The sequence below is a fragment of the Falco punctatus genome, assembly GCF_963210335.1.
Source record: "Falco punctatus genome assembly, chromosome: 4".
In the NCBI taxonomy this organism is placed as follows: domain Eukaryota; kingdom Metazoa; phylum Chordata; class Aves; order Falconiformes; family Falconidae; genus Falco; species Falco punctatus.
The window spans coordinates 37,690,502-37,704,034 of NC_137583.1; the positions used below are offsets into that span (position 1 = coordinate 37,690,502).

Below are 13,533 nucleotides of genomic sequence, written 5' to 3' on the forward strand. Positions count from 1 at the left end.
AAACTGACCCTGGCCAACGTTTTCACAGGGGCAAGTTAATGATGAGAAGCAATAATTGTTTCCTACACGGCAGCAGCACCATGCTGCACCTGACAGCTGAGAGCCGGAGGGCTGACGTGCCAGTTTTCCCAAAAGCAAACGAGTGGGGATGCCCCCATACCTGCCAAGTGTGGAGAAAAAGCAGAAGCAGCAACAACCAGCTAAGTTTTGTCCTCACCAGCAAGCTGAAGAAAACAAACAAGGCAAGAGAAGTTCTGGGACATCACAAAATTGAGGCCAAAAGGTGGGTACAGTAGCTCCAGGTCTGCAGTGGGTCACGACAGCAGACCAGCTCCAGAATAAGAGCATCATTCCCACCTCCAGGCCTCGGCATGCAAAAACCCCACCCCAAACCCAAGGCAAAACCCCACAGACCACTCCCACCCACCCCACACAACCAAACCACACTCGCTTGTGGGGCTGACAGCAGGAATTCAGACAGCAAGGACACTGGCACTGCAGCTCATAACATTGCCCGAACCAACACCCTCCCTCTCTGGTTATTTCAGGGTGAAAGACCCGCTGACCCGCAGGGTGTCATCCACAAGCAGTGCTCCCAGCAGCAGCCCTCTCCAGCGCCCAGCTTTGGGGACATACCAGGAGCTTACACAAGGTCAGGCCAAGAGGGACAGAGCTACTCCACAACGGCTTCACAGCACGTTCCTGCAACACAGCCAGCACCATACAAACTCATCAGCTTTACCACAGATGCTGCTGAGACCAAAGTGGGCACTGGCCTCCTGAGACTCGTCTCCTGGCAGAACCGTATTCCACAAGATGACAACAGCTATTACACTCCCATCGCTGTGTTCATATGCTCCCTCCCACTGCATCTCACATGCCGCACCTTTGCATGTAAGAACAGTTTATGGTGAGATGGTCATTAAATGTCAACCTACAGCAACCGAGGCCAGCAGCCGAGCTGCTCCAAAAAGCAGAACACGAAGCCAGGATGCATTATGAGTGTAGTTCAAAATGCCTTATTTTGGGGTGGTTTTTTTTTAGGCCTTCACCAGCCTATGAGTAAAAGGGCAGCCAGGGTTCAAGATTCATATCAGAATCGTTCGCTTGTGGGCTAAAGTTGATACAGAAAGATTTGTCGTTTCATTTCTAGTCAAACAAGGCAGATGGGTACAGAAATTACAGCTGGCCAGGAGATGCTAGCTGCTGAACACACGTTCAAAGCAAACAGGTTTTGCACTGCCATGTGCAGCAACTGAATGTATTAGTCCAACACTGAAACCCACCCCTAGGCAGAAGGCAGCTGCTGGGACCAGCACCCACCCAAAGAAGCAGGTATAGAGATCCTCTGGTTCAAGTAATTTAATAAACAGGCAGTAGCATCTGTACGTAGAAGACACCACCAGTGCACTGCCTTCCACTGCAGCGCCTACTTTTAACTTAGAGCAGTAGTTATTTTCTCCATCATCTGTAAGTGATACTAAATTGTTCAGAAAAGATGTGGTATGAGCACATAAACACTAGCTGATGAAAAAAGTTAATTCAAGCTATTCAGATAACAACTGATGAAGTCATCCGACCTTAAAAAGTGTGTACAACAGCACATTAACAGCAGCAATTTAGCTAGTCAGCTCAGAGCTGTAAGCCACAGAAAAAATCCCTTCCAAACAACACATGAGCTCATCAGTTTGAGTCATGCATTCAATTACCTACTCTCTAGATAGACAAACAACAAATTATCTCCATAAACAACAGGGGTCAACAAAACAAAGGTAGATTCATCCCAGGTCTGTGTCTTTTGATGTTAGCATTTACCTCGGCAGTATTACTTCTTTGTTTTAAGCAGGGTGGTAACAAGTTCCCAAACAGCATCAGTGCAAAACACCCCCAGTTCCTGCCCGCAGAACTGGAGCTGAGGACCAGAAAGCATGCGCTTTTACCACTGTGCTCCTGTCCTGCGTTGGAGCTGAGCAGCCGCCTTGGGAACAGGATCAAGAGGTCTCAGCTCTTACAGGGCACGCAGGAGACCAGTGCTGCTCCCACATGGTGCTGGCTGGGTAACGGGTAGATGGAAGCCATCTGCTTAAGCCTTCATCATATCCTACTCACAGCCACAAAGACAAAATCCACTCACTGCACAACTCAGTGGGAGGTAACAAGGAGCTTCTGATTATTTAACTGTGCAGCAGATGAGTTTGAGCTGTTGTGAGCTGAGGAGTTCAGCCCCACGCACATGGTCAGGAGCCCATGTCCCCGAACGAAGCTCGGCACACCATGCGAGCTCCTGCCATCTCAAGGGAGCTGCTGCAGCACTTGGCAGCTCTGTGATACATCCAACAAGCTGCCAAGTACCTCGTACAGAGTCACATGTAGAAACAGAGAGAACAAACACCTTTCCATTATTTGAAGTTACCCAAATTTGTAGATTTTCTCCCCAAAACCATACTCCATTCCACTCATACCTGCCTCATTTCAGATAAGAGCGCTCTCAATTTAAACTGGAAGCCTTTCACAAGGCGGCTGTTCGGATCAGTTTGTTCCTCAGCATCTTTCATCTACAGCTGAAGGCAGAGATCTCAGAAAAATAATTGTTTGTTTGGTTTTGTAACCAGGCAAAAGCAAATCACCTACTTGGAAACCTTCAGGAAGCCCAGATTTGCAGAAGACTTCACTTGGCTACTGCCTGCTCCACAGCCCAGCAGTGTTTCAGCAGCTACGTGGTCCTCACACAGAGGAACTCTGTTCCAGGCTCATTTAAGGATGACAACTGTATCTGAAAACAGCATTTGAAGCCAGTAGCAAATCTGTTCCTAAAGCTCAAACAATTTCAGCGGATACCCAGGAAGCCAGAGAAACAGTCAAAAGTCAGTCCAGAATTGGGGTTGTTAAGTGGATTTGTGCTTTAGAAGAAAATCAAGAATGACTTCATGCACAGAAGTGACAACAAACAAAAGAGTTTCTTCATGCTTTGCAGTTCATATCTCCATAAAAACTATACAGCTGCACGCAGAAACAAAGACAGCCTATGAGAAAAATCAGAGGGCACCATAACAATCTTCATTGTTGCTGGATTACCATACAAACACAAAGATACGCTCGGAAACAAAAAAACCCCAACAACCCACATTCAAAAAACTCCCAAGTATTTCTTAAAAATACCTTCAATACCCTGGCCTTCTAGAGGTTGACCCTCCGTATTTATCCTTCTGAACACCGTGCAGGTTAGTATGTGGGGATTGTTGCTCCACAGCATCAGGTCCTCGTGGTGTCACCACCGGGACAGGCACACTGCTGTGTGCAGGAAGCCTGCTCCTGGTGCACGCCCGGCTCACAGGTATGGCTGCACGCCTGCTCAGGGATCTGGCAGAGGCTCAGGACGCGCATGGCAGCAGTGTCCGATTGATGGGACACCCACCCACAGCCCCTCCTGCCATTCACACCCTGCTGCTCAATGCCTGTTTGCCAAACTCCAGGTTTTGCCATTTAAAAGGTCACGTTGCAACATGGCCATGCAGAGGCAGCCGGCAATGAGGTGGCTGACTCCACACTGACACTATACACCTGAACACCCAGAAAGAAGGCTACAGTGTTTCAGCTGGGCATAGATGAGATAAGCACCAGGTGCCTGCCGAGCACAAGCACCTGCAGAGCTACCGCAGCAACTATGGCAAGACCACTCACCATGAATTTCACTGGCTCTTGAATTTGGTCTCGCTGCACCAACTGCAAGCCCCACGCTGGAAAGGAACCGCTCCACACTGGAAGCATCAGAATGGCAGCTAACACTGGCTTCACATTTTGGTGCGCTGTTTCTAGCAATAAAAACAAATTTCCAGGGTCCTGACCTACAATACATTGCTGTGTGTGCTCAGCAGTCCCTCCTTGACCTTCAAGGATGGGCTGGCAGCACGAGCACCCCTCTGCACGCCCGTATGAAGTGTGCTGCCTGGCTGTGGCTCCACAGCAGCTCTCAACAGCCCAAAATCATGTTTTCAGACTCTCCACTCAGCCCAAATTGGCACCTCCCAGGTCTCAGCCCAGTGACCCCGGCAGCAACGCTGAAGCACGCCTTTTGCTGCTACCAGGACCAAGCCAGCATTTTGCACTTTTAAAACAAAAAGAAAGCACTGAATTTTAACCTTGTCATACAGATGACATCCACAAGCGTGTCTCAACCCAAGGAGGCTTGCTAGCATGACGAGCAGCACAGACAAGGCTCTCAGGTTAGGTAAGATCAACCCTGTAGTTTCATCTCCTTGTGCTGTAGCACAGACCTGCACACTGTCTCCTGTATGGATTTTACCATCAAGTTACTTAAGCAGTTTAAGAACATAAGAAAAATAACAACTCTTGTGATAAGAGATGATTTAAGATTAAGTTAAACATGACAGGCAAAATAGTGGGGTTTATTTGTTGGGTTTTTTTGGTTCGAGGTTGTTTTTTTATGTTTGGTTGGGTTTTTTGGTTAGTTGGCTTTTTTCACCTAGTTAGGTCTCCTGGCTGCTCAGGCTCCAGAGCCACAGGCAAAAGGCACTACTGCTGTTAGAACTGGTACAGAAGGAAACAGAAGACAGGGTTAATTTCTGTGTACATGACTGGGGTGTGTGTGCAAAGAGCAATCATTTGCAAAGACAGGGAAGTGGTATGACAAAACCCCCAAATGGGCCAGGGATGTCAGAAGCTGGGCTGGAAAATATGTTAAAATGGCATCTCTAAAAATAAAAAAATAAAAAGCCATCTTCATTTTCTTTAAAAGGAGATTATTCCAGAGATGCACAGCACCTTCCATTAAACTGCCAGTTAAGTACAGCCCTTCACTGTCCCCTTCTGCCTGTCTCCTCCTTAACCACTAACAGTTTAAACAGCAAACATTTTGTTTAAATTGCATAAGGGTTTTTGACCAAATTCAATGCCTGCTATTGAAATGACTGCAGCACTGTGCAGCAATAGAGGACGTTAATCCCTTCAGGGGTTACATTTATAGAACAGGTGTCAAAGTTTTAAAATTATATAATATTGTCTAGTTTCCCAGTGGGGTAATGGAAACAAGACTAAGAGGAGATAGAAAAAGAGGAAGAACGTTTGAAAAGCTATGGCTACGTAAAAACGCTCTCAGCAAACAGAAGCCCCGTAGGAAGAGTCTCTCAGCTGATGTTGCAACCTTACTATCACTACAACTTCTGCAGTAACAAACAGACCTCTTGGACAGCAGGCCTAGCCCTGAGCCATGACCCTCGACGCCCCAGGGGAATTTTCCTTCAGGTGAGTCCCAACTCACAGCAAAGCACTTGGCAAAACAGAGCCCAAGATTTCCACATTGGAGCTTCCTTCCTCCTCCTCTGCCTGCAATCAAATAGAAACCGGTATGACATAATGCTTCTGTGTCTGCTTGTTTCGTGCCGAGCCTGGGCTGCCATTGGAAGGTAAGGGGTAAAGGGAAAGCAAACGAGATTTTAAAAAGCAAGGTTATAAAACCTCAGCTCCACAACCTAAGCTCACCGTGTAGCTATTTCAAGCACAAGGGAAAGATGCTCTGCTCTTCTGAGAGAGGGAGGCCACGGGAGGAAAACATGCCAGGGAACAGCTGGAAACAAAAGCTGAAGGAGACTGGGGCGGAGGAGGAGGAGACATTTTCCATGGGCTTTCCTATGCAGCTTATATACCGATACAAGCAAACAAAAAAACCCACACACACCCACCCCAAGAGAAGTGCACGACGCCATCACAGGCTCTGGAGAGAGCAAAAACTACTTGCTTTTTAAAAATAAAAAAAAATACAGAGAAACTTTTAATCCCAGTTACTCGAAGAGCCTTTCACCCTTTTCAGATTTACACTGCTCAGCTCACATCATCTTTGTGCACTTAAGGCTCAGAAACACATTAGCAGCCACATCTATAAAAGCAAAGCTTTTATACAGGGGATTAGAGGTGGCAGGAACTGCCCTGTGCAATCAAGAACTTTGCAGAGTAAGTCCCCAGCTTTATAAAAACACAACAAAACCACAACCCTCCTGAAAAATTATGCATGCACAACAACCTACAGTGCTGTGCATCCTTAATCCTGACTTGAGAGCTGAAGACATCAAAACCTGCTAGGCACTCAGTCAGGGGGTTGTTTTTTGTTTTGATGGGATTTTTTTTGTTTGTTTGTTTGCTTTGTTTTGGGGTTTGTTCTGTTTAAGGTTTAAACCACAGTTATTCCCACATCAAGCAGAGATGGAGGTTCAACCAATGCTGTACATTTGGAAATATTTTTCACACAAAGGATAAGTAGTAAACAGTGGAGAAATAAGAGATGCTGGAGTTGTTTCCGAGCCAAAGCCTGCTCTGATGAGATCAGTTTTGCATCCCTGATGACAGGGAAGCAAACATCCCTAAAGGACACTGATGCAAGTGCTGGCAGACACGGGGAATTGCTGCACCAACCACTCTCCACTCCGCAAGCCATCAAAAGAGATTTCTAGCAGCATGACCAGCATGGTCCTGCTGAAGCATTCCCTGCAGATCAATTCTGCAGCCACTACAGGGACACGATGGCAAGGCTGCACTTAGAACATTTTGCCCCGGTCCCCCTTGCATCAGAGTGCTGAAACCTCACAATAAAACATTATTCCAATTAATACAGCCATGCCAGAAAACAAACAGCAGTTTCCACTGGCACACAGCACCTGAACCAGCAGGCCAGCCTAGCTGGATGCTTGTGTCTACCACTGATGGGGACAACGCTGCTCCAGCAGAGAGCAGGAATGCACACAGCAGCATGTGGCCAGGCGAGGAGGAGGAGGCAGCAGCAAAGCAGCACCTAGATCAATGTTTTCCTCCCCACTGATGCCAAAGACAGCCCAGACACACTGCAGCAACGCTGAGACAAGCACTCAGCTGCAATCTCAAGCCCATGCTCAACATCTCAGGCTCTCGTGTCCGTGTCCAGAAGGCACCACCGCATCAGTGCTGTCCCTGCCTGAGGTTTTACCACACATCGGTGTGCCCAGCAACTGTTTCTTGTATGCTCCAGAAGGGAAGGTTAGAAGCTGGCAGGTATTGGGAGAGGTCCTGTCATTACAGAAGCTGCAGAAGTTTAAAGCAGAACTGCTTGGCTGCACTTCATTAAGGCCTGTGAAAAGCAAACCGGCGGTGGCAAACTTTGCAGCAGTGCAGCAGGACCTCCAGGCAAACATGGCCGCAAACAGAGACTGTGGATGAGAAGCAAGAGACTACCACCTCCCTGGTCAGTCTTGGAAACTCGACAGGCAAGGAGCAGAAGTATTGAGAAGCATCCCCTTGCACTCCTTCCATGGCAGTGAGGAAGACGAGACAAGGTGTCCACTTTCTTCCATCCCTGCGTATGCTGGCTGCGGTACAGATGATTTCCTGGTTGGCAAGTAACTAACTTGAAGACTGCTACAAAGCAAAGCAGAGCAGTTGTACAGGTGATGTTTCTGGATGCATGCTGGTTACTGAGGAGTCACAGGACATACCAAGAGAGTAACTGCTGTAAAGAAAGACTTGAAAGGGACACCTTAGGGACCTCCAAATTTAGACAGCTGCACAAAAACAACCAGAGGGGAAAGACATCCGAAGATGTGGGTCACTCACATAAACAACCTGGTAATTAAACAGCAGTCATCTGGTCCCCAGGCAAACAGCACTGGCTGGGAGGGTGCTCGCCTCCAAGGGCTGAGCAGTGTCTTCAGCCGCTCTTTGTTAATGCTGCCTCTCCCTGACATCCCTAACAGGGAAAGGGCATGAAGCTACAGGGCTGCAAACCTCGTTCCTTGTACAGACATCGAACCATGGTGGGCTCACAGCCCCTGCCCAGAAGCTGAACTCCTTGCACTTGCTATGGGGGAAAAGCTCTTGGGAAAAATGCAGTTTTTAATCTGAACCATAAAGGCTGTCGGTAAGTATTGCAACTGAGCACTTAAGTTGCCTTTTCCCTAACATTTCCTTGGGTCTTTGGATAGCAGTGGGGCAACAGAGCACACCTGAGGACAGTGCTTGAATAAAGGCACTAAGCCCCAGCTAAAGGATGGGGTTAAAACAAGGCACTGGGGCTCACAGCATCAGGGCTGGTCACAGCACCAACCCTGCAGCAAGGCACTGCTTTCTTTGAAAGAAGATCAGAGCGTAGACACAAGGCTTCATTCTCATCACTTCCTTAACACAAGCTGATGACGGGGGGGGGGCGGGGGGGGCGGGGGGCAGAAATAAAAATTCATCTCCCTTCCAATCAAAGCCATCTGCTCAGAAAGATGCTCTACTCTTTCCCTAACACACGTTTCTCCTTTCCTATGGGAACAGCAGCAGGTGAGGGGGCAGGCTGCCGCAGAAAAGGCCCTCCATCACGTGAGGATGAAGCACATCACATTCATGTCTGCGTGGTGAGACCAGCCCCAGCCCTATTTCTGGTGCAGGCAGGGCACAGCCTCATACAGCAGCAATGGCACTTGTGCCTGCAGAGCGCTCCCATGCAAGGAGTCCTCCCCTGACTCACCTGGTTTTGACGCAGCTTGAGCAGGGCTAGCTTCTCAAGCAAGCCAACAAACCAGCTAGGCGAGATCATTTCAGCAGGAGCACATGAACAACTAGATATTCAAGCGTGGATGTATGACACAGTAGTGACAAAGCCCCTCAGGTAAGGAACAGCCTTGTCTTCCTATTGCAGGACACATATACCACCCCTACTTTCACAGGCAGCTCCACCACATCTCGTTGTGCAAAACCACCCCACAAGTAGAAACACTTCTGTCCCGCTTTGGTACTTGGGGAAGGATAAGAACAGACCCCAAGCAGGCAATTTAAGCACCAAAGTGATCTGTGTAGCTGACTCGTACCCCCTGAGTAAGGCACGCAATTTCACTCTGAGTCAGCTGTAACACCGTGGCTCACAGCATGGGGGCTAGAGCATCCCTCCCCTGTACCTCAGGAGAGAAGGAGCAAGTGCCAAGAGGAGAGGGGCACTCAGGGGAAAGGCAGGCTTTTCAGTTCCTAGGTGATGTCCTCCAGCTGTCAAGAGCAGCGGTAGGGCTCCAAGAACAGCACCTGTCTCCACAACTGTAGATATGGGGAGCTGAGGGCTGAAACCTGGGAAGAAGGACAACACTGGAAGCCCAGAAGAACATTAACGTTTTCCCAAAAGCCCACATTTTTGCACTAGTGAGGTGGCTTAATTCAGGACCTTTTGTGGATGGCTGAGAAAAAGCAAGATGTAAGTGAACCTTAGTTACAAACTCTCCTGGGGTGCAAGGTGACAATATCCAGCCAGAGGACACAAACAACACTCCCTGCAGGGAGCCCACCTGGCCTGGTGCTCCTGGAGACTGATACACTCAGTAACTTGAGCATGAACCCAGAAACACACAGGTGACAAATGGACCTCAAATTCCTTCTCAAAATGCTGGTTTTATGTCACTAGAAGCTCTGTATTCAGTGCCCTTGCAGCTCAGGTGCAAGCATGGTCAGGAGCATCATTGACACCTCTCATTGCAAAGGTCAGCAGCACCCAGGGAGTAACCTCTACTTATATAGACCAGATTTATTTCTAACAGCAGTTTAAATAAAGGACATTACTAAGGTCTTGCTATACACAATAGGAACTGAGGTGTCTAATTTAAGATGTGCCCAATTTAGAATGAGGTGCCAAGCTGTAAGGCTGTGCTGAGAAGCGATGCTTCTGCTCAGGGACACTGAATGAGGATGGACAACGCTTTAGGAAAGACTCAGCTCATACTGTGTCCAAGGCTTTCAGATACTGGATGCAAGCAAGCAGAGGCTGCCTGCTGCTTACAGCTCCCCAAAGCAATGCTGACAGAAAAAGGGCTTTCTCATCTCTTGGTTGACTGCTGTTCCAACACCCAGACGCCACGGAGAAGAAAACCCTCTTCCAGAGGCCAGGTGTACAGCAGAAGAGCAGCAGCAGGAATGAGCTTCATTTAGACAGCTTCACTTTTAAAGGTATGCCTTCGCAGAGCCAAAAGGACAATCCATTTCACACTGCATTTCAAAAAAACCTGCGTGGAGACGGTTGTAATTGGCCAACACAGTAAAAGCAGCAGACCCTAATGAGACAGTGGGCGCAACAGCTCTACCTCTCCCCAGCAGAGGTCAGGGACCTGAGCTCGACATGAGATGCCCCAATCACAAGATCAACCTAAAACACATTGCATTTCACAGCGGTACTGACAAGTTCCATTTTCTGAACAGATCGAACAAGTAGTAGATGATACAATAATTGTTTCGAATTGGGATGTAGAGTCTGGGAGGGGACGAGGATGATACATTTACAAGTAAAAGACCTACAGAAAGAACCTCTACATAACATTCCACTGCTGCAGTTTTGGGACAGCGTTAGGCACATGTCAAAAAGGAGGTTGGGCACTAGCTGCTCACAAAATCTTCATGACAGGGGACGGTCTCTGTCAGGGCAGAGTGAAAGCACGCTGGCAGAGAAGCCCCGTCAGTACACAGGTCCCAACTGCACCAGAGACAGAGGGAGTTGGATTGCCAAGGCTGTCAGAATTAGCAGCAGCACCAAACTCACTCAGATTTCAAAGCTACTCTGTCTGATTATCCAAAAGGCGTGTAGCTTTGCAGAAGCAATGGAAGCAGGGACTATCACAGCATACATTGCTGTGAAAACACAGTATGTGACCTAATTCTCTAATTAGGAATGGATTCAACTGCCCACAGAAGATGAGGGAAGGTTCTGAAAATATCAGTTCGCTGAGATTTCTTTTTCTGGAAGAAAGGTGGTGGTATTTTGTTGTTATAAAACCTGCAAGGTACAGAGACAACACTTTCACAGCAATAGCCAAAGTCACCGTTCTTTGGGTTTTGTGTATATATCAACTCACTCAGCAGTTGTAGTTATTACTCCTCCACTGCCTGCTTCAAAGAACAGTCAAAACCATTTCTATTAGAAGACAATTCCGGCTTTAACACTTCACTTAAAACAACCCTGTTACGCTCATCATCCCTTCCTGCTTAGTAAATGCTAACCCCAAGGAGCAGCTCTACAGCTCCCAGATGAGGCGGGTTCTTCAGAGACACAAACTCTCTTCAGGGAAGCTTAAAAGTGCCAAGCATCTCCTCGAAGGCAAACCGCACCACCTCAGCCAGACACCCAAAGAGATGAATGATACCACAACCTTCTAGTTCCAGAATTTGCTGCTCTCATTTCACAAGCAGCCCGACTTCTGAGTCACCACTTCCCCGTAAATCTCTGCGGAGCAGGTGCGTGCTTGCATCAGCTCCTACAAGCTGGTAGTAGCTCCAAGGACCTAGCACGCAGCCAGGAGCCGCGCCGCTCCTTTACGCTCTGAATTCAGCCAGTTTTGACACAGAGCGTCGAGAAGCACCCGATTCCTTCCGTCTCCTGCTTACGGGCAAAACCAAGCACCACCTGCTCCAGCCCTGGGGTGGGCTGCAGTGGTGACACGGGGTCTGGACTGGATCGCTTCTGTCGAGCCCCGGGGGATGTTATTCTGCACGGAGGCTGGGGGAAGGATGACAGATTGAAAACCACCCCAGGACCTGCCCCCCGCCAGGCTGCGTTACGCTTTAACTGCAGCGAGGGGATGCAGGAAATAGCACAGCGGCACTCCTTGGCTCTTAATTACGGTCTTGTGACACCATAGTTAATGGTCTGTCATGGGCTCCGTGAGAAACCTCGATGTTTGTTTGCAGGAGGAGGCCCAGCCGAGCTGCAGGCTGCCGCCGAGCGAGCGCGGCGCTGGCCTGGAAACAGGCTCCCGGTCTTTTGTTACAGGCGCTGCTCCCCTGGGGCCCGGCCCGGCCCTGGGGGTGCGGGGCGGGCTCCGCTCGGGCAGGGCCCCGCTCCCCGCCGCGCTCCCCGGCCCGGCCCGGCCGCCCCCTGCTGCGGGACCCGCGCCCCCCGGGCGCCCCCCGGCCCGGCCCCGCCGCCCCCCGCTGCTGAGGTGCAGCCGCGGCCTCTCGCTGCCGGGCAGCCGCGCTGCGCTCCCAGGTAATTAACCCCCACACACACACAAAGAGAAAAAGAAAAAGGCAAACCAGGGCGGCCCGCCCTCCCGGGGGTGGCCGGGGGGCAGCGGCCCCTGCCCCGGCCCGGCCGCTCACCGTTGCTGTAGGCGTAGGGGGACTCGGAGGCGCCGTCCTGCAGGCTCTCCAGGATCTCGCCCTTGCCCACGTCGCTGTCCCCCACCAGCAGGAACTTGAGGAGGTAATCGTAGCTCTTCACCGGGCTGCCCTGCGTGCCCATCCTCCCTCTCATCGGCGAGCAGGCCCGATCCGCATGCCCCGCCGCCGGCCTGAGGGGGGCTGGGCCCGGCCCCGCTCCGCGGGCACCGCCGGGGCGCTCCCCCCCGCCGCAGCTCACAGCCGGCCCTCCGCCGCGCCTCGCATCTTCCGCCCAGCGCCGCGCCGCGGACCTGCGGCGGCGGCAGGAGGAGGAGGACGAGAAGGAGGAGGAGGCGGAGGCGGTGGCAAACAGCCCGGCCCGGCCCCGCCGGCTCCTCAGCGCCCCCCGTCGCTGACAAAGCCCCCGCCCGCGCCAGGCCCCGCCAGGCCCCGCCGCCCGATCGGCCCCGCCAGGCCCGGCCCCACCGCCCACCTCAGGGCCGCCTCCCCGCGCCCACCCGCTGCCCGGCAGCGCCGCCAGGGCCCGCCCTGCCCGCCGCCATTGGTCCAGCCGCACGTCCGTCAGGCGGGGCTCGCCCCGGGGCCAGGGGCGGGGCGGCGGGCGTGGGCGGGGCGAGCGCAGACTACAGGTCCCGGCGTGCCTTGCGGGGCCGGGCGGCGCAGCGAAGCATCATGGGACAGCGAGGCGGGGGGCACCCAGGCGGGTGGGCGCACAGGCAGGGGATATCCATTTATGAGGGTCACGCAGGTGTGAGGGGCATCCAGGGGTGCATGGGGTCACCCTAGGGTGGGGTGGGCATCCAGGGGTGGGGGTCACCCCGGCTTGGGGGGGCACCCACCTGTGGTGGTAGCTGCTGCCCCGGCAGCCACAGAGGTGCTCGGTGTCAAGTTAAACAAGAGGGAAAAGCTCAATTTTTCTCCCCAGCGTCTTTATTCTAGTGTAATCAAAATGCATTTAAGTTCTGATTAAAAGGTTTAATTAACCAAAAAATCCACACCTGTCAGCAGAACAAAGCTCTCCATCCCACAAGTCTCAGGCTGGAGCACCTGCAACCAGTACAGGCGGAGCCTCTCTGGTCCCAGCCGCGCACAGCCCTGCCACAGGCTGGCATCGCCATCGCTCTGCCCGGCCCTTCTGTCCGCTCAACCGGCACCGCGGTGAACACGGAGCAAGGCTGGCTCCTAAGCCAAGCATTGTTCCCTGGACTGCTAAGCTGGACTGCTGCGTTTTACATCAGGGCTGTGGTGGGGAAGGAAGTCACCTTCAAATGGTGTTAATGGTGACATTTTAAAACGACCACAGTGTTGCTGCTATGTGAGCACCTTGCCCCTGCTTAACACTTGGTAGTTTATGTGAATGCAAAGAGAAAACGTACCAGTGCTTTTTAACCAGAGCATCAAACTTCCTCATCAAAC

General features: G+C 51.2%; 1 protein-coding gene across 1 annotated transcript in view; it reads right to left on the minus strand.

Moving 5' to 3' along the window:
• The window catches only part of RAB40C (RAB40C, member RAS oncogene family), a 35,335-nt gene extending 21,838 nt beyond the window's left edge, over positions 1 to 13,497 (minus strand). The window contains exon 1 of the mRNA XM_080387429.1: positions 12,097 to 13,497. Within this exon, the coding sequence (XP_080243555.1) occupies positions 12,097 to 12,250 (154 nt within the window). The 5' untranslated portion in view covers positions 12,251 to 13,497. The remainder of the gene's footprint in view (positions 1 to 12,096) is intronic.
• Between the last annotated feature and the right edge of the window lie 36 nt (positions 13,498 to 13,533).